This window comes from Humulus lupulus, chromosome 4 (genome assembly GCF_963169125.1).
Source record: "Humulus lupulus chromosome 4, drHumLupu1.1, whole genome shotgun sequence".
Classification (NCBI taxonomy): domain Eukaryota; kingdom Viridiplantae; phylum Streptophyta; class Magnoliopsida; order Rosales; family Cannabaceae; genus Humulus; species Humulus lupulus.
The window spans coordinates 248,615,580-248,638,021 of NC_084796.1; the positions used below are offsets into that span (position 1 = coordinate 248,615,580).

Consider the following 22,442-nt stretch of genomic DNA (forward strand, 5'->3'; position numbering starts at 1 on the left):
AGATGACAAATATTCCAGCCGCACTATGGTGCTTTGCATAAAAAAATAAAAAATCATTAAAAACTTTCTTATTTCAATTATAGCACTTTTAGTGTCTTGTAATGATGTCTTAGAGCAAATTATAACACTTTCTTATTTCAATCCTGCTTTTTTTAATGACAAAATGATACTTAACTAAATCCATTCAATTTTCCCTTTTCTTTAGTCATATCTAAATCTCTTCACTTCTTGCCAAAATTATTACTTCTAGTTTCTTAATAACTAAAGAAGAATCGTATATAGTTGAAGTAAAAACTAAATAATCATTTAATAAAAGGTTTATATTTTTTTTAGACTTGTGTTTATTCTTATTACATGTTTGAGCACTGTGTTTTAAAAAATTTATTTTTGGACCCTATATTTTTAAAATGGTTTAAATAGACTCATAAACTTAATATTGATGAAGAAAAAATTGAATATAATAATACAGTTTTTAAGCAGAATGATTTTATTTTTGTTCTGATTTGTTAGTTTGGTGAATTATTTGTGATTTTAGTTGAAAAAACTTTGACCGAAATTGGGTTTAGAGTTCTATTTGAACCATTTTACAAAACATAGGGTCTAAAAAGTAATTTGTCAAGATACAAAGTCTAAATAAATAATAAGACAAAATACAAAGTCCAAATAAGTATAAACTATTTAATAAATAAGGTCAAATCTTATAGAATTGTCATCTAGTACATGGCTCATAGTTATTTGTTGCAGTAACTTTTAACTGTGATTGCTTGGTTAAAAACAACATCATTTTATTAGTAATAGTAATAAACAACATTTACAGAAGATTAATTAGGTGTGAATTTTTATTATTATTTATCAAATTTAAGAGTATTGTTATTTTGCACTTTAAAGTGTCCAACATCACAAGAGGTGTCACAGTTTAATTAGTTAGTGATACTCTATAATAGCTATTAAATTAAATTATATAGGACTCAATATTAAATTTTATCAATAGTTGTATGCCACCTCCGTGTAGAAATTCTCCAAATTTAATTTAATATGTATAAATGAGACCTACATACACGACCCTCTTCATTTTGGTATATTTTAAAAATGGTCAAAGTAATAAATATGCAGTTACAAATTAAAAAAAAATAGTAAAATATAATAACAAATTCTATAAAAATAAATTAAATAAAAAGTTAACTTGAATAACATTAAATATAATAGTTAAAAGGTTCATTATTGAGGCAAGAAACGACAATTTTCAAATAGAATTTTCTTTGGAATTTGAATATTCTACCAAAAGTGAAGATTTTTCTTGTCAAAACTTGTCACAATATCATTCCAAATAAAGAGTTGAATATGATAACACATTTAACTTTCCTATCAATTAATATATAGTTCTTGCCCCCTTTGTAAGTTTTTTTTTTTCTCTACATCTCACAGCCTAAAAAAATATTTGGATGAAGATTTGTTCATGAGAATTGATCATGTTATGGGTGGATTTTAAGTTGAAGAAAATTAGATTAATATAGTATTTGACAGACCAAGATTTTACAAACAATCTTGACATTTCTAATGCCAATCAAAGTTGCTTATTGTTAAGTGTTTAGTATACCGGTGTATATATGTAACCATCTAATTGAGATTACAAATTTCCATATTAAATCATATTTAAACTCCAATTCATAAAAAAAAAAAATTATTTATTCTAATTATTATTTTTAGAAAGAAAAAAAAAAGCTTCAAAATCTACTTCGGAGCTATCATTGACCAAATAATCCAAGACCAAAAATTAAAAAAAACAAAACAAAAATGTAATTAGCTTGGTGATGGAACTAATGGGGATAATTATCAACAAACAATCCAATTAAATAAAAAGCAATCAACGAGATTACAAGTACAGCTCCTTAATGGATGATTTGTTTGTTTATTTTTTATTTTTTAATGTGGGATAACTTTTCTCATATTCTGATTTTTTGTAGTTAAATTTTTCCATACAAAATAAGTAAAATTTAACTTCCATATTTTTGCACATTGATAGCTAAAAAGCCATATTTTTTAAAAATCCCCCTCATTAATCATAATAACTCAAATTTAGCAAAATAAATCTAATAAAATTCTTCATCCAAGAGATGAAAATGTTATTATATATTAACATTAAAAAAATCAGAAATAATTTATATAAACGATTTTAGATTGATTTTTTATTTCAAAAAGTAAAATAATAATAATAATAATAAAAAAAGGTTAATGAGTATATAACACATAGAAGGATGCCATCTTTTTATGTTATTTGAGATAATTAAAATATGTCCATCACATGTTAACATCAAAATTTAGAAAACGACAAAAATCCTTTACACGAAATTATTTCTTAAAAACGACAATAATTTTTTTAAAACGCCAAAATTTATCAAAACAACAGTAATCCTACAAAACGACAATAATACTTTCAAAAAACGACAATTTTCTTTAAAATGACGAAAATCCAAAGGAACGACAATACCTACAAAACTCCTTAAAACGACATTATTTCTAGAAAACTACAATACTTCTTCCAACGACAATATAAATATATAATTTTTTTTTTGGATAGTTGTCTTAAGCAATTTGGCCTTTTACAAAAATTATTTTATTTATTAAGATGACTATCCAATAATAATAATAAATACATATAAATCACTATTAGGGCAATAGATGGTTATTCTTAGAGGACAATTTTATGGTAGGCCTTTAAAAAGAACCCTATTGTAGGGCCTTTAAAAAGAGCCCTACCGTAAGGTTCTTTTGTGTTCTCAACCTGTTAATAGTTTTCGGCGCGATTTTTTTTTATGACCATATATATTATAGTTATTTAGAGCATCCTGCAAATTTTCAGAAAATTCCGAATAATTTACAGTGCCGAAAACATATTATTACACGCATGACTAATTTTTTTATGCGAGTGGAAAATAACATGTTTGAACTTAGCTTTCAGCACTGCAAATTATCCAGAATTTTCTGAAAATTTACAGGATGCTCTAAATAACTACAATATACACGGTCATAAAAAAAAATCGCACCGAAAACTGTTCAAAGGTTGAGAAACACAAAATAGCCATACAATAGGGTTTTTTTTAAAGGCCCTACCAAAGAAATTTCCATTCTTAAATATTGTAACCAAACATAAATTTTGGTTATTCTCATTAATGCAATGATGGTCATTCTCACTTTCCAAATCTTAATAATTACTTAAAAAAATTGATGACATGACAAAATAGTGACTTGTTCTACCAAGTCACCAATAAGTACAATATTTTTTTTTGTCAATGCTCATTTTTTTTATTTTTTTACATTAAATTCGGTATTTCTTTTGTTCATAAAAAATGATGATTCTAGCTAATGAGACATAAGATATTTTTAGAACTTTTTTACCACTTAAATTATTGACCAATTTTTTTAATAATTAATATCAATACACGTTTGTGCAGCTCTCTTTTATTTTATTTTTTTTATAAAAAATATATGTGAAAATAGAAATTACTTCAAAAAAAAATTTAACTGACTCTCTGACATAAGACTTTTGTTTTAAAGTAATTTATTTTACAGCATTTTGATGTTCTCATTGTTTTTTGAGAAACAAAAAATGATATTCTCAATTCCTTTATGACCATAATCATTTTTTTAGTCTTTAAAACGGGAAGGTTTATCTTAATGCATGGTTTATACTTCATAATTGTGTAGAAATTAATGCTTATGTTCATCTACCATTGTAGCTTAAGAATTTCTTGAGTTATGTTTTTCGCACTTAAATTCAAATCAGATATATATAACATATTAATGAATTCTTAAATCCTTTCAAAAAAATATTGAAATTAATTTATAGAGAAAAAAACAATTTGAATTTTTAATTAGTATAAAAAAAATAAACAAAAGATAATTTTACATAAAGTACTCATTTTAGCTTTTTTTTTCTTTCAATTTTATATGAGAATTTTTTATCATTTTTACTATTTGCTATTAACTTTTATACGGTTTTGGTACTTTTTTATTTATATTTATACTGTGTAGTCATTCTGAATTTCTAACACAAAAATAAAGACAAATTTTTCCAAAAATGAATCTTTATTGTCGCTGAAGAAGACTCGCGGACAACCTTTTTTTAAATAACTGACCCGCTCATTTAATATAGGGAATTTACCACAGTTACTACATTTTGCATTTTTTTTTCATTTTTACTATCCCTAAAAAAACTAATCACTTTTATAAATAATTTTTATCATTAATACTACTTAATTTTATATTTTCAGTTTTATGTTTTGTTCATTAGTTTTTTTTTAGAGGATCAGTTTTTTCCCTCTTTTTTTATGCTAACCCACCATGCCAACTCTCTCAGTCTCTCTCTTTCATTCCCAAATATTATTTGTCATTTTGACCCTCAATTCATTCAGCAGATTTCTCTTACAATTTTATTTCTCTTTTATTTATTTATCTATTTTCTTCTATAATAAAGAAGCTTTGACTATGACTTGTTCATGGATGAAGTGTAGAACAATTCATTTTGACCCTTGAAAAATGAAGATTTTTAGATTAAACAAAACTACATGATTAGTTTTCTATTACTTAATTCAACTCTAACTTTTTGATTGCATATAATAAGTCATTTGATCCTTTTTTATTTTTCTCTTTTAGCTATTACATAGGAAGACAAATGTGGAAGAAATATGTATATATATTTCTTCATAAGTAATTGCAAAGAATTACTAATCCCATACGAGAATATGCCTATTTAATGGGTCAAAATAATTAGGAGATTCTACACTAAAAGCCTTGCACTGCTATTTATAGGGTTTTAATTTTATTTTATTTTATTGGAATATTGCCCTACCATGTGAGATTATGGTATATAAAACATTTTTTAACAAAGGTTTGATAAAAACTTAATCGGAAAAAAAGATTTTCTTTGTCAATAACATAAGCCTTTTATGCCACTACATAATTCTCTATTTAAGGAAGGTTTTATTAAAAATTATTTACGATTGTCAAGAAGAGTACTTTATCATACCTTTGGCATATATGGATAAGTAGTTGCTCATCCTTCTTTTTGAATAATAGTCAAGTTGTTGTTATTAGCTGTTGTCAAATAAGGTTGTAGTTTGTTGAAGTTTATCAGGATTTTGAGGTTTCATATCAGGTTGCAACAGTGGTTGCAGAGGTCGCACCTCAAGTTGCTATAATAGATGTTGCAGATGTTGTCAATAGTTGCAACGGTTGCAAATGTTTCAAATGAGGTTGCAAAGGTTACAGCAAATGTTGCAGATATTGCCAATGAGATTGCACCTTAGGTCACAAATAAGGATTTACCTTAGGTTGCAAAGGTTGTAATAAATGTTGCAGATGTTGCAAAAGAGGTTTGCTCATGTTACCAAAGAGGTTTTCATACAACCCAATACAACTCATGACAACTTAAAAACTCATATGTTATTTCATTCTTATGCAACTCACTACAACTTCAAATGCAATCTCATGCAACCCAATGCAACCTAATGTAACTAATAGAAACTTAAAAATTTATATGCTAATTTCATTCTTATGATGCAACCACTACAATCTCAAATGCAAATTACATTATGGTAAGCAACTTCCTATGCAACCTATAACTTGTTTTTTTCATCATTTTTTAATTATTGTTGTCCATTTCATCATATAGCTTTATTATACTATAGAGTTTTTCTATGAAAAGTATGTCACTTAGTCAAAAGTCACATATTTTACATTCTACTCTATAAATGTTACCAAAACTAATGTATTGGAGAAATCGTAGTCTTCTGTATATTTCAGATAGACCATCCCACAATATATACGTATATTTATATAACTGGTTGGCTTAGTGAGACCACCATGTTAGACATAATGTCAGTTATTTTCTCACATCGCAATCATATGAGATCCTGCAAGAGAAGATGGAGTCCAGTAGGGCAAACAGTAATTTTGGAAAAAAAAAATTAAGTTATATATTTATGAAGTAAAAATGAAACAAAACTTTTTTATGAATATATTAATGAAATTGTCCCTTTAATATATTATTGATTTTATTAAAAATATTGTATAATAAAAAAAAAGAATAAAGAAAAAACAATTAAATGAGCAATTGGTCTATTTTGAACAAATCATCACTCATATAATTCCAAATCAAATGAAAACACTGTAACCTAAAGCCTTAAGTCATTCCAGAAAAACAATTATAAACACAAAACATTCTCTCTCTCTCAATTCTCATTCCCAATTCTACATTTTACTTCTCTCTTTTACTCACTCTTTTTATGTTTTTGAGAGACCATAAAATGTGTGATTTTTTTTCTTTTTAAATAAATGGTGAATGAGGTTTGTGGGTTTTGATTCTCTTATCTAGAGGTGAGAATTAAACATTTTTAAGGAATCATTAATTTCATTTTTCAAAAATATGGTTTGGCTAATATTGTGTACGCTAGCCAACTCTCATAAGGTTTTTATCCATTTTTCTCCATTTTTTTTTATTATTTTCATTCTCTCTTCCATTATTTTCCTTCTCTTGGCTCCATACACATTAAGTAATAGAGTAGGTATAAAATGTTATTTATATTCTTTTTAATGCAATAAAAACAATATAAAACTATTCACCTTAAGTAGAAATAAAAGAACGTATATTAAGTATAATTATCAATAGGAGCATGTTGATTAAACTATTCACAAGAAAAATAATTTGTTGCATTTAACAAAAAATGGGGACTTAAGTGCTAAAAAAAATAAAATGGGGACCTATGTAATACAATAGCAATAAAATGGGGAACCTATATGCTATTAACCCAAAAAAGTGTTATGCAATAAAACCCAATATAAAACTATACAATAGCCAGAATCTCAAGTTGTTAATTAGTGACTTTCTTTTTGTCTTGATAGACAATAACATGTGATTGGTTTCGAATCCAAAAACGATTTCACCATTTCAAAAACATTGGAGCCCATTATAAAACTTGATTGGAGAACTATTTTCAAAAACAAAATTCTAAAATTTGCCTACAAAATTGAAAACAGCAAAAGATCGTTTATAGCAAACAAACATTTCATTGTTCACGGATTTATTCATTGTTCGATTCACGATGGTGTTGCTTGAATCCTTTTTTGTGCCTGACATCAGGTAGATATGTAAGAACCAACTACATCAATATTCTTATTGATGTTCCTAGGATTAGGAAACAATTAATTTTTTGATGAACTCAAACCCAAAGAAAAAGAATATCTAACTCGACCGCTTCAAAACACTTATAAGTCGGGGCGGGACGGGGTATTATCGAGTCGAGGCTGGTCGGACCTGCCCCATTTACACTCCTAGCTACAGGCAAGCCCAAAGGGGACCTTGTGCCACTTTACGTGGCAGTGGGGATGGTCAGACTGGCCATGACAATCGGACTGCACACGGCCAAGCAGCAGCTTATGCATAGTTCGAATGTGTTCCTGAAGAAGCTGCATCGAGAGACGCTACCAGAGGTGGTGGCGCCAGAGTATGTGATAGACTGCGAGGCCAGGTATTGCACAAGTTTTTTTAGGGTGCCTAATACGAAGATTTTTCTTTAAAGTAAAATAGTAAAAGGGATCACTCTGTTGAAAGAAGAAAGTACTACTGTTGTTTCAACACTGAAGTTTCATTTCTTTTTGTCTAAAAAAAAAAAACTTGATCTCTTATACTCTCTGAAGAATAACCGGAAGAATTGTCAAACATAAAAGTAATTGACTTCTTTATATAATAAAGAACCTTTTTTTTCTAACACTTGACATTTAAAAATATATATAACAATATGAATATGCCATGGGAGTGAAGCTTGAGAAGTGAGCCTATCACAAAATGAAATATGGATATTATATGTATAGGTGGATCTTCTAAAGAGCAAGTTGGGTATTGGTGAGGCTTTCAATTTAACAGGAAGAGCATGGCTTGACCTCAACTTTGAAAAGGTACTTTCTCGAAGGAATTGAGAGGGCTAAAGCTGGAGGCAGTGCTTGAGAACATGAGAGTGCATGGCCGCATTGCAGGGTGGGCAAAACAAGTAGTCAGGGTCGCTGCTCACTAATATATATATAGTGTTGTGTGTTTATTATGTCATCTTTTTCTGTGTGTGGTGCTAATCTCATACTAGAACGGTGATCCTATGTTGTTGTACTTGTTTATCTTCTCATTTAGTTAATAATAAATTATAAATAAAGCATGTTGTTGGTGGTGGTGGTTGAGTGGTACTTACTTGGTGGTTTGGTTGAAGACTGAGTAGTATGCCAACAAACAATGCTTCTTCTTCTTCTTCTTCAAACAAGTAAACAAAATTAAGACTAAGCAATTAATAATAAAATTGGAGAGAGAGAGATGAAAGTTAGATCTCTGTTAGTAACAAAACTAACTATAAATGTCATTCAGAAAAATGTCATTTGCCAACTTGAACTGGGTGATTCAACTTGTACTGCTGGTTATGTGGAACCAATAAAGCAATGCTTCTTTAAACAACTACACAAATTAATGCCTAATGATAATGATAATTAGCAACAAAAAACTTAAACTTGATGAGGCAAAGGTTAAACAATTCAACAAATATTATAATCACCTTTGAAGGTGAAATTGGGGGTCGTTCGTTTAAGCAAACAAAGGCTAGGAATTGATTATTATCATATTCACATAGCAGACAAACATTTACTTTTATAACTTGAAATTTATCTGAGCTTTACTTGCCTCTTCCCATAAAGTGGAAAACTTAACTAAGAAAATGTGTAAACTTTACTAATAAAGTTGTAAAGAATGGAAGGAACTGACCTGAGGATGAGAAGAAGAGGTTGGAACTGACCTGTCAATGTTATGTCAACAAATCTCAAACATTCATAATTCAATAATTTTTTTGAGAATAAGATGAATTTACCAACAGCACTGCAACCATAACATCATTTAAAAATCTTCAAAATAAGATGAATTTGCCAATAGTGCAATCAGCAATGCAACCATAAAATTACTCAAAAATCTTCCAAACTTAGCTAACAACAACAAAATTTATATAATTCAGAAAATAGGGTCCAACCCAAAAAGCAAAAAACCCTCTACTTCTTCTCTTCCTTCTCAGCCTCAGCTGCCCTCTTCAACCTAGCACCAAGATGTCGCTCATTTGTACGCTCTAGCCTGAGCTTGTTATAGGCCTTGAATGACTTCATATCATCTGTAATCTTAACAAGCTCAAATGCTGGCTTCTCACGAGCAATGGGCAAGTACTTGCCTTGAACCTGAGTAGCACTAGCCAACTCCTCTGGGGCAGAATCTCCAGCCTTGAACTTACGAGCACGCCTTGGGAAGACAACAAGTTTGGCCTTGTAAGTTTTGAGCCTCTGAACATTAGATTGCAAACCCTCCAACGATCGATTCCTACGGCGATGATCGACAGAAATTCCAATGGTGGGTGCGAGCTTCTTGGGAATTCCAGCAGCCTTGAGTTCTTCCAGCGAAAAGCCTCTGCCAGCCCTAACCTTCATGTTGTACTTCAGAGTTTGTCCATGAACAACTGGACGAAGGGGTCCGGATGTAGGCCTGGGGAAAATCTTCACGGCCTTCTTCTGGCGAGCAATTCTTCTCCTCGTCTTCCTCGCTGGTTGGTTGAACCAAGTCTTCACATAGTTCTGCCAATGTTTCTTGAAATGCCCATTAGGGATGACGTTGTTGTGCTTAACCATGGCTCACCTCTTCTGATTTCTCAACCGAGCTCCGTCGAGTTTCAAATGGAGGCACAAAAGAGGTGCGAATAATATATATCTTAGAAACCCTAGTTAGGGTTTCAGCAAATCAGAAATTATAATTGTTTTTCTCTTTATATTACATTTCCACCCCACAATTCTCCCTATTTCCCACAAAGGACAACATAATTAAATCTTTGGCTATTTAGGATTTTTACCCCCCGAACTGTTACCACTACCGTATCATGCCCCCTAATTTTTTCAGGCCATTAAAAATTACCCCGAAATATTCACAGTAATGTAAAGAAGGACTTCCGTTAACTTTCAACACATGTGGCTAACAGAAGGCTGACATGGCTCTTTATATGCTGATGTGTCTTGGTCATTTCAGCGCCATGTGTGTAATTTTAAAATTAAAAAATCTATAATCATATTAAAAAGTAATGAATTAAACACTTAAAAATAGAATTAATAAATTAAACCATTTTTTATACATTAAAAAAAATAAAAACCATATTTAAAAACAATAAAATTACACACATGGCGTTGACATGGCCAAGACACATCAGCATGTAAAGAGCTGTGCTGAAAGTTAACGGAAGTCCTTCTTTACATTACTGTGAATATTTCAGGGGAATTTTTAACGGCCTGAAAAAATTATGGGGCACGATGCGTTAGTGGTAATAGTTCGGGGGTAAAAATCCTAAATAGCCTAAATCTTTGGACTGTCTGTTTTGTCCGATATCTATTTTGATATTCTATTTTCACAAATTATTTTTTATATTTAGTAATTTGTAAAATAGTTCAAATAGACATCTACACCTGATTTTGATAAAAAAAAAATTGAACTAAAATCACAAATAATTTACTAAACTAATAATTCATAACAAAAACATAATTATCTTGTCTAATAACTATATTGTTATATTCAAGTTTTTGTTCATCAAAATCAAATTTAAGAGTCTATACGAACTATTTTATAAAATATAAAATCCACAAAATAATTTATCAAAATACAAAATTCAAATAAATAATGAGACAAATTACAAAATCCAAAAAATATAAACCCTTAAATTTATTATTAAAGCGCAAATTGGCTCATATCCATTTTCTTAGGAGGAGTGTTAAAAGATTATCTATATAATGACACTAACATATCATACTACCTTAGGAGAGATAATTAATTAAAGATTTTGTTTTAGTTTTTATTTTATTTAATATTGTGTATTTTTATTATTTAAAAGTAAAAATTAGACCAAAAAAAATACAAAGGTGTGAAACTTATTTTGTTGGTTAACTAAATTGGATATTTTTATGTTTCTTAAAAGAATTGGCCAAAAGTAAAATATTATATTTAAAAAATGTTCCTAATCTTTAAAAAAAAGTTGCTCAATGTTTTAAGAGGAAACTTGCTTTTATTTTTTTAAATATTGAGCTACTATACTTAATAGGTTAATATTTTGATATGGAAATCAATATATAAATGTATTTACTTATTCATGTTTCCACATTAATCAAAGTAGATGTGTAAAACAAAAAAAAAAAAAGGTTTTGAATACTGGTAAATATTTTTGTTTTATGATAGAATTCATAAATCATCATTAAGGTTTATAATTTTTTGGATATTGTGTTTTATTTTATTATTTGTTTGAATCTTATATATTGACAAATAATTTTTTGGACTATGTATTTTGTAAAATAATTTACTAAACTAACAATTTTAAACTAAAAAACAATCATTGTTTAATAATTATGCTATCATATTCAATTTTTTATTCATCAAAATTAGATTTAGGAGTCTATTTGAATAAGTTTACAAAACACACAATCTAAAAAGTAATTTGTCAAAATATAAGCTCTAAACAAATAACGAGACAAGACACAAAATTCAAAAAAAATATAAACCATATTTAAAAAATCATAATTTATTTTTTTAGTGGAAAAAAGTCATGGTGCTTGTGTGAATATAGAATTATTTTCTGTTATATTGAGTTATATTATATATTATAATTTTATATTGGTATAATTAAAATATTATATATTTATATATAAACTAAAAAACATAACAGCGTTTCGCGCAGTTTTTGTTATTATTAAAAAATATTTTTTTTTTGGAGACTGTAGGGTAGAGATCATTTTCACGCTACTCATACAACATATTTTTTAAAATGGACACGTGAGGGCATCTTAACCATTTTTTTTTCATGATGGTGTTCATTGTATAGCGAACCTCCTGAATGTTTTCGATAAATTCTAAATAATTAAAGTGTTGAAAATAAAGTTCAAAAAGCTTGTTCTACGTGTACTTTTATTTAATATTATTATATGTTTTATGTGGTTTTATTTTATAAAAAAAAATCTAAATTATGTATAAGAAAATTTATGTTTTGTGTGAGGGTTATTTTGGCTGATTACTCATTTGAACCCTTTATTTTTAAAAATTAACTTTTAGACCTTGTGTTTTGTTAAAAGATTAAAAATAGGAATAGATAGATCGATTATTTGAACATTGTATTTTGGTTGATTACCCGTTTTGACCTTTTATTTTTAAAAATTAACATCTGGACCATGTATTTATTCAAAAGGTTAAAAATTATTTATAAAAAGTAAATTATATAATTTATGTTTTTTGTATAGTTTCACACCATTTTGAACCTTGTATTTTAGCCGATTTCCCGTTGGGACATTTTATTTTAAAAAATTAACTTGTGGACCTCAAGTTTTGTTAAAAAGTTAAAAATAAGAATAGATAAATCGATTATTTGAACAATATATTACCTGTTTTAACCCTTTATTTTTTAAAAAAATAACCTTTAGACCGTGTATTTATTCAAAATGTTAGAAATTCTTTATAAAAAGTAAATTATATAAAGAGAATTTTACACAAAGTACCAATTTTAGTCATTTTCTTTCAAACTCTTATTCTAATGAAAATCAACCCTTTTACCATTAAAAAAATTATAACCCTAACCTGTCAGTTGACTTTAGAAATACATTTTTTTATTCAAACGACATGATTAGCAAGTCTTATAGTATCTCAAACACACAGTGTAACGGTCTTGGTTATCCAGACCGTTACAGGTGATCAACGAACGAAAAGCTCCCTATGCACTATAAGCATATTTTTGTTATTTTGATTTTGGGTTTTGATTGCTTACCCATTTTTGTCCGACCAATTTTTCTAAGATTAAATGGTGGTTTTCAGTTTTTTTGCATATAGATTTTAATGTTGTTGCTGTCAAATCCAGATCACTAGTAGCTATGCTGTTTTGATGTTATTGCTTTTCAGATTGAGATTAGGCTACAGTTGTGGTGTTGTTTTCAGATCGAGAGATCAACTGAAGTTGTGGTGTTGTTTTAGATCAAAATCAACTATAGTTTTGTTGTTGTTTCAAGTCGAGATTGGTTGTTGTTTCGGGTCGAAATTGTCGTGGGTCACCTGAGGAGTGACCTTGCCACCTGTGAAGGAGAGAGACCTTGCCACATGCAAAGGAGAGAGCAAGTCGTATTTGTGTATACAAAACTTTTGTTTCTTACAAAAGTTATAAATCCCGTGCTACGATACATAAGCTATTTTTTTAAATAAGTTTTAGTTATTACAAAAAAAATTCCTAAATAAAATGACATTGATGGTAAAAAATAAAATAAAAAATGAAAATGGCATTAAATAAGAAAATATATTTTTTGTATAACGATTTATGAGATAATGAAAAAATAAATTAAAAAGGCAATAAATTTTGAAATTTGGATAATTTAGGCAAGTTTTATTAAAGCATGGATGAGCTAAAATAGCTTATTCTTCAAAATTTGAAGAAATAAAGAAAAATCATGCTTCAATAGGTGAGCTAAAATACATTACTGTGTGTAATGTTTTGGTGCACATATCATTACTCATTTATTATACTTCACCATGAATCACTCTCCACATGTAGAGAATGTTTAGCTCTCCTTCAAAAAAATATTTTACGAATAAATATGATTTTTGCCCCTGAACTATTATCACTGTCATCCCCTGAACTATGCACGTTACTGAGTTGTGGGACTTCTCTTAGATTTCATCATATGTCACTAACGGAGAGGAGATTTCACATTTTGGGCATTGACTAGGCAGTCAAATTTAAAAAATATGAAAAAAAATCATTTTAAAGATTAAAAAAAACAAAATAAATACTAAAAATTTATAATTTTAAAATTAAACAAAATATTAAATATATAAAAATTATTTTATTTAAATAAACTTAATTGATAAATACTTAAATTTAAAACCAGTGGTTTAAATATAGTTATAAAGTTATTAAATTAAAAAAAAAAAGGTTAGCGTATTAGTTGTAGTTAAAAAAAAATTAATTAAATTATTACAAAAAAACAATAATTAAAAGAACCATTTTTTTTAAAATCCTTATCCACAAATTAGTTACTTCACTCCCAAACCTTTTCAATTAAGAGGGATTAAATTTAGTTAAAACTAGAATTTGTCCACTATCTTCTCACCTAAAAATTTTCTTACCAAACAAATGTAAAACACCAAATCCATCCAATAAATCCCTCTAGAGTTTTTTAAAAACCAAATTATCCAACATATCATTTGGAGCATGTTAGAAATTTCATTGAAATACCAAATGAATATATATTAAACACCATTTGTAGTAGTTGTAATAAATTCAAGTACTAAACTTTTATTTCATCAAGGATAATTTACAAAGATAAAAATTATAATACACAAGACAAAATAATATCCCATGTCAACACAATTTGTTGAATTGGATCCAATAAATTCAAATACATGTACTACACAAGTTTGATTTCACCCTAAGTTCTAGATAAAAAAAAAAAAACCAATTATAAAATTCAACAAAAAAAGAAAAAAATTATTCCATCTTTGTTCACCAACAAAGGAACCAAAACAAAACAATGCATTAAGAAATAAAGATAGATTAAACAACATAAAAGATAACCATTTTTCTATATAATAAATCCTTAACAAAGTGAAAATGAACTTTGTTACATTAAAACAAAATGGCAATGTTTCTCACTTCAGTACATTAACTTTTTTTCTATGGTTACACAGTGTGCAACAAAATATAACTCTTGTTCTTTCTTTGGAAAATGAATAGAGTAAAAATTACAGAAGAAAACCTCATCTTTTTGTAATTGTAGTAGTACCAGCATAAAATCAAGAAATATTTCAATGGAATCCTATTGTTAGCTTAGCAACTACCTTCAAGCAAATGAAGATCTTCAATATAAAATTGTGGCCAAACGCCTCTTCACAAACATAATGAGGAAAAAGGTAACGGGAAGATGTTAACCTTCTGATATACTCCATCACTTGTTATCATACCGAGTCAGGCACGAAGCGCTGCTATGTTCTGAGACAACCCATCAACGGCCTCATCCATACCCTCGGCAATCGCTTCATCCTGCAGACATAAACACATGATATAGTTCTTGAGAAAGATTGTAGTCTCCCCAGTGATGAATGCTATACAGAATTCTACTTGTCTTTGTTTTTTTCTTTTTGATTTCGGTTTTCTGGTTATACTTCCTTGTTTATAAAAATGAACCGAAATCCTTTCTTAGAATCTGCACCCTTAGATATATATTTGGATTAACTACAGAAGTGAAATTCATTTCAAAGACCAAAAACTCAAATAAACAATTTATATAGATAATACATTTCAGGTGCCGAGATGAATACAATAAAAGTAAAGATAAACATCATAGAGAGAAATGTAATGTTCACAGTTAATATCAGTTACCTCCAAATCTGTTTTTGCTTTCACGCCTATACACTTGGAAGCACTAATGCTAGCACTCTTCAACAAGCTACGGACGTTGGGGTTTGACTTGCTGGGCGTATCTGTATTTACGCTCTCTAAACCATCAGGCTGCTGTGACCTTGGACTCTGGAGAGTTGAGGCAACAGAAGCAGCAGTTCTCCTTTCGAAATCATCATTTTGCTCATCGAGCACATCCTTGGGTACAGAAACCCGCTCTCTGGTTAAAAAGAGAAAAATAAAATCAATATACCAAGTAATAACAACTCAAAAAAAGCACAAATGGTCTACCAAATTGAATATGCTGCCTCATTTTGTGCCTTTTGATAAAAAATTTAAACCAGACAATGTTTACAATTGCTATATTTTTAAGCATACAAACCTTGGAAGGGAAGCATGCTGTCTTTGGAGGGGAGTATTTTTTCCACCCTTGCTTCTATCGCCTTTACCAAAGTGTTCCTCGAGATGAGCGAACTGTCTCTTGAACCGATCGACACCACTAAATGGACAAGAAGAGAACTAATTACTAATTGACAACTAGAAGCAAAACAGTTTCACAAAGCCTGTTCATCAAAAATAACTGACAAGTAATCTATCCAATACCATACAGTCAAAAGCTTTCAAAAGTCGCAAAGTTCCCAGATATAACACTTGATAGCATCCATCATGTCTAAGGCCCTCAAACAATTAAAATTTAAACAAACTAACTTAGCTAAAAGATGAACCATTGGGGAAGAAGATGATGAAAACATTTAATGAACTTGACCAGAAATGTCTTCCTACATGATTTGCTTCAAAATGTATAGTCTAAACAAGTCTTCAATACTATAGAACAAGTCTTCAGCTGAAGTTATAGTCTAGAAGAATCTCTAAAGAAACAAGGTGAGAAACAATCTGAACCTGGAAGGAGGACTAGTAATAAATTCCTGGATGTAGAAATATCGAAATTCCTCTTCTAGCAAAGATTTGGGATGATAAATTGATAGTTGCACACACTAGAGAAAAGCATATAATCATTTTTCTTTTTTTGAAACTAGGCTCTCCGCCAAGCATTACAATATTTAGGGACCAAGAAACTATAGCAATTTCTATATAGGTACCCAAGAGGGACTCGAACATCACCTTGACATAGAATAATCTAATTACCACACCAAAAAAAAACCTAGAATAGTAGTAATAAGTACAGAATAACATGATATGGCTAACACATCTAAATTTTTATCAATGCTCAACGAATGTCATAAAAATTATGATCTCCAACTGACCTCGGGTACATAAAGCTAGTCTGCTCTCCACCTCGAAGGTACTCCTGCAACATCTGAGGATGGTACTCTAAAATCTGTTTAATTCAAACAGAGTATCAGTACAATAAAATCTAAAAAAAAAAGAAACTGTGGCACTAGCAAATGAACAAGTTTCAAGTAGCAGGGCCACACCTCCCGATATATTAACTCTCTAACATCATCCTTTGCCAATTTCCTGCGCTCAAACTCAAATTCAAGTTTAGAGATGGCTTGAGTAGATGGTTCACGCTCCACATTTGACAAACCAATAAAGTAAGGATCAGCTAGTGCCTGGAAGCATAAACATAAAGAATACTGTCAAAACAGCTATACTCCAGAAAGTTGTCATAGAGATTCAATCTTTTTTCATTTATTAGATGCAAAATTCATATGGTAAATTACAATTATGCATGGTACAATACCTCTTCAGCTGTTGGACGATCTTTAGGGTCAAATGCAAGCAAGCGTTCCAGTAAACGAAGAGCTAATGGATCCACATGAGGGAACTTTTGTGATAATGAAACCGGTTGTTTCCTCCGCATGCTACTAAGATACCTTCGTGCTTTTTCATTTCGAATCTGCCAGTTGTATCATATAAAGAGGCTAAGAAACAAGCCATAAAATGAAACACAAAAGCTAAAAATCAAGTATTTAAGCATGACGAAAATAGTGTTTACAACAAGAGAATTCAGGGAAAAGCTACTAAAATATTTTATCTTATGAATCATGATTATCTTGCTAATGGATGAGTGACCAGCATGGATAAAAAGAATAAAAACTAACCCTTGCAGTGGATTCAGCTGGGGGGGTGCCAAGCAAATCAGTCATGAGATCCAATTGGTGTACAACATTTTTCCCAGGAAACAGAGGTTTTCCCGTAAGCATTTCAGCAAATATGCATCCTATGCTCCAAATATCTATTGCAGGAGTGTACTGAAGACAAAAAGTAGAGGTCTTACACTTAGAAACAAAGTAATAATAAGCAACCATACACTTGATATGATCTAGAATAAGAAGGTAATATAAAAATTAACATTAGCCAATCCCTTCAAAAGATATTGGGAAATACTTAAAAGCATTGCTACTTGTTAATTGCCAATCAAAAACAATGTTGGCAACTATTTCTTTTACCACAAATAGGTATGAAGGTACATAATAGGTAGACTGAACCATTGCCATGTAAATAAAATAAAGAACAATAGATCAATGGTGCTGACAGAAACAAACATTTGGCCACACAATAGACATGTACTATGGGCTTGGTTGGCAAAACTTCCACTTTTAGTTTTGAGCTTATCAAAAGCTCTTCTTGGAGAAGCTACTTTTTGTAGCTTATTTGCCATGTACATAATAGACAATAATAATGGCCACACAACCAGTACTATGGGCTTGGTTGGCAAAACTTCCACTTTTAGTTTTGAGCTTATCAAAAGCTCTTCTTGGAGAAGCTACTTTTTGTAGCTTATTAAGAAATAATTTTTCAAAGTAATAAACTCTTTTGGATAGTAAATCCAACCAGGACCTAAATACACTAGAAGAAGCCAATATCAACTCAAATATACTTATATCCACAATAGCTTGCACTAAGCAAGGAAACAATACTTGAAGAAAAGTACCGGTGAATACTGTGGTATCAGTGATAAAAGAAGTTGAAGACACAACAGGAAAGAAGAACTTCGAAAGACATCACAAAATCAACAAAAAAAATGCAATACTTTATGCATATGTCATTGACCAATCAATAGAAATTGATAATGAAATCACAATAAGAAATGAAATCACAAAGATCAATCCCAGCTTACTTTAGAGAAAAATGACCCACAGAGTTCTGGAGCACGGTACCATCGAGTGGCAACATAGTCCTTCAAAAGAAAAAATGTATAAGTAATGCAGTTTAACAGGCTGCTGTTCAGATATCGGAACTAAATAAACTTTGACAATCATTTGAAAAAAGGTGTAGTTTTAGAATTTCAAGAGAAGATGTCACATATTGCCTTAAAAATTAACTTACAGTCCAAAAGATTGCTGATGGGGCATCATTGAAAGAAACTCGAGCAAGCCCAAAATCACATATCTTTAGTTTGCAATCAGCATTAGCAAGGATGTTCTTTGGCTTCAAATCGCGATGAAATACATTTGCTGTAAGAAATGCAATGAAAATCAACCAACAATTACTAAAGCTGTATTACTCAGAAATTACTAAACAGCACCAACCTGTATGGATATATTTAAGACCGCGAAGAAGCTGGTATAAAAAGAACTGATAATGCTCAGGAGTAAGATCATCATTTGCCTTGATTACTTGGTGAAGATCAGATTCCATCAACTCAAAAACAACATAGATATCTCTAAATTCCCGTCGTGAAGGAGGCAGCATGATGTGTTTTATTTCAACGATATCTGGATGGCGAAGCAATCGCAGCAGCTTGATTTCTCTCAGAATCCGAGTAGCATCAGAAACATGCTCAAAAACATCATTAATTTTTTTTATTGCAACCCTTTCTCCAGTGTGGGTGTCGATTGCAGAACCGACCACACCATAACTTCCTTTCCCAATAACTTCCTGAATCTCATATTGACTTCCCTCTCCATATTCAGTGAAGAATTCTGCCTCTGCTCCCTACACAAGTAAGCAATAAGGAGTCATTAGCAAGTATATGGGCTTATTGATTTTCAATACTTAAAACATGGAAATGTGATCACATTTCGTCCTTAACAAAAAAAGTTGCAGCAATCTGAGTTCACATGGTCTTTTTAATTTCCCCCGTGATGAAACAGTGCATCAGCTTTATGAAACTGCAACTTCAAACAATAATTCTAATGACACTTCAATTTCAATATGAAAATGCAATCTGGCTACATTCCTAAGATCACAATTCACATACAAAACTGTTCTATAATTTTCAGATCCATTTTGTGAATCAATAGATGACACGAAATCAAACACCATAGCCTTACTGACTAATATCTAATCTGAAAGATTTATTCATAAAGGAAAATGCTTAAACTATTTTTTTATTTATTTTAGATCAACAAAAATAAGAATAGAAGGACAAAAAAAAATTATATCAATTAACACATTCAATTAGTAATCAACTATAACTCAGCATGAGTTCTGTTTTACAGGGATTTATATTAAAAAAAACAAAACAGTAAAAGATGTTAGCTTTAAACATAAATTTATATTTTTTTTTCCCTCCTAGATATCCGTACTGGACACAGAAATTAAAACGATGTCTCCCAAGTCATAAATGAGCTTCATCAAACAAAATCCCTGTCTCCACGGCCCTATCCAACATCATATAAACTTCGAAAATTTCATTGCTTTGCCAGATCAGAATGTTTATCATTATAACCAAACAAACCCTCCAAAAAACACTATAAAAACAATTAATCTAATCAAATTAAACTAACCAATAAACAAAGACCTTCAACAAAGTGAATAGATCAATACCCAGAAAAAGATAATCGACAAAAAGACAAAGAAGGTCTCACTAAAACTCGAAAATAAAACAAACCCAGATCCTAAAACCAAAAGAAAGATCGAAAAAAAACCTTCTTGTGAGTCTGCATATGTCCAACTTTGAATTGGGTCCTAATGGGGACCTTGATACGCTTCAATCCAGATATGTCGAAATCTTCCTCAACAACAGTGAGCTCCTCCGATGCTTCTTTCACAGAGACAAGGCCATCATTACGATCATTGTCATCAGAGTCTGTGTTAGTACTCGAATCATTGTTGTTATTATCAATAGAAGAAGAAGAAGAAGTAGAAGTAGATGTTGTAGAAGGGCGACGTTGAAACCAGCGACGAACACCGTCCACTAACGTAGCTCCACTCCCCATAAACACAAACTACAAAAACCCCTTTTTAGGCTTTTGATTCACAGCCAATCGATTCCAGCATTTCCCGCTTTCTCTCTCTATCTCTACTTCTTCGCTGGCTTTGACATTCAATACTGAACACACAGAGAGAGATGTATTAATTATCCGAGAAAAAATCCTTATACCTTTCACTCTCTTTCTCTTTTAATCAACAAAATTTTCCCTCTGATTTTTTCTTTCCCGGACCCGAAGGTTGCGGACTCAACTTTCAGAGATGTGGACAGAGAGAAAAGATTGAAAGAAGTGACTCTTCTCTTCCGTTTGATTTGGGTAATCTTTAACATCATATTTTTTTTTCCATTCCAATCACAAAAAAAACAAAAATTACACCAAAAAATATATTATTTATTATTATATTATTTTAATTATCTTTTGTATATTTAATCAATTTCAATATTAATTTTATTATCTTATAACGTAGAGTAAAAATTTTCACACAAATTAAAATAAATTATATAAAAAATTAATTATGAAATATTTGAAATTTTATTTAAAAAATTAAATTATATATGTATTTATAATTTAAAAAACCCAACATAAAATATAAACCCAAATAATACTCGTATGTTTATATATATAAATATATATATGCCGTGGCACTGTTCATCAACGGATAAATACTGGTATTTTTGGAGTTGGGTTGGAGATGAATTTGTGCTCTCCACGGCATATATTGCCGTAGTCCCGTCAGATTGGAGTTGGCCTTACAAGGTGCCCACAATACATATTTATTAAATTCAAAGTCGTAGGAACCCATATTGCTTTGAACCAATAGCATAAAACTTTATTTTTAGTTAGAGTAGTAGCCCTAGCAATTCTACTTTTTTTTTCCTAAATTGGTTTATTTACAACTAATCTTTTTTATTTTATTGGTCACTAATACAAACATGAGGTGTTACTAATCACCGTTAATAAATGAGAAATTTGTGAAAATAATATTTTTTTTTATGTGGTTTTGCACTCTCATCTAGTTTTGATAATTTTTTTTAAAATTCGATCAGCTGTCTAAATTTTTCGACGAGCTGTCTAAAATTTTCGATCAGCTGTTTAAATTTTTCGACCACCTGTATAAATTTTCGACTAACTATCTAAATTATGAGATGTTATTTTGCAAATAATTATTAAAACTAGGCTAGAGTGTAAAATGACTTTAAAAAATAGATCATTTTGCCAAAAGACCCTTAATAAATAAGAAGATATTTCATATTATAATAAGAGAAATTTGTGAAAATAACCTCTTTTTTTTAAGTAATTTTGTACTCTGGCATACTTTTGATAATTTTTTGTAAAATAGACTCTGTCTAAATTTCGACCAATTGTCTAAATTTTTCGACCAGCTATCTAATATTTTCAATCGTCTGTTTAAATTTTTCGACCACCTGTTTAAATTTTTGACTAGCTGTCTAAATTATGAGAGATCATTTTACAAAAAATTATTAAAGTTGGGCTAGAATGCAAAATAACTTTAAAAAATAGATCATTTTGCCCAATGACCCTTATAATAATAACATGAAATTTTAAAAAATATATATTGTCAAAATTTACAATAACATATGTTTTTTTAGTGATTTAAGTAGGACACGATCATATTTTAGGTATGTAAATTAATTATAATTTCAGTTTTTTTTAATGACGAAATTCATTATTGTCATATTAGCTCTTTTGCAATTTTTTTAAAAGTTTCGAATAATATACTGTGCCAAAATCATGGTTCAAAAAATTTATTTTCTACGTATATAAAAATAATGTGCATATGACAAACTGTGTGAACTCTAATTTTAGTACCATAAATTATCTA

At 29.8% G+C, this 22,442-nt stretch overlaps 2 protein-coding genes across 2 annotated transcripts; both read right to left on the reverse strand.

Moving 5' to 3' along the window:
• Positions 1–8,909: 8,909 nt before the first annotated feature.
• On the reverse strand, positions 8,910–9,795 carry LOC133831633 (large ribosomal subunit protein eL13z-like). Its single transcript, XM_062262002.1, has one exon. It carries the CDS (start codon positions 9,697–9,699, stop codon positions 9,076–9,078), a length of 624 nt encoding a protein of 207 aa, XP_062117986.1. The 5' UTR covers positions 9,700–9,795; the 3' UTR covers positions 8,910–9,075.
• Positions 9,796–14,633: 4,838 nt separating this feature from the next.
• LOC133831632 (mitogen-activated protein kinase 9-like) lies at positions 14,634–20,905 on the reverse strand. The gene is made up of 11 exons (XM_062262001.1): positions 20,315–20,905; positions 18,974–19,379; positions 18,771–18,898; positions 18,562–18,621; positions 17,543–17,692; positions 17,182–17,337; positions 16,913–17,050; positions 16,742–16,815; positions 15,859–15,975; positions 15,459–15,696; positions 14,634–15,119 (listed from the first exon to the last, which is right to left on the reverse strand). Exons 1-11 carry the CDS (start codon positions 20,603–20,605, stop codon positions 15,045–15,047), a joined length of 1,833 nt encoding a protein of 610 aa, XP_062117985.1. The 5' UTR covers positions 20,606–20,905; the 3' UTR covers positions 14,634–15,044.
• Positions 20,906–22,442: the final 1,537 nt, after the last annotated feature.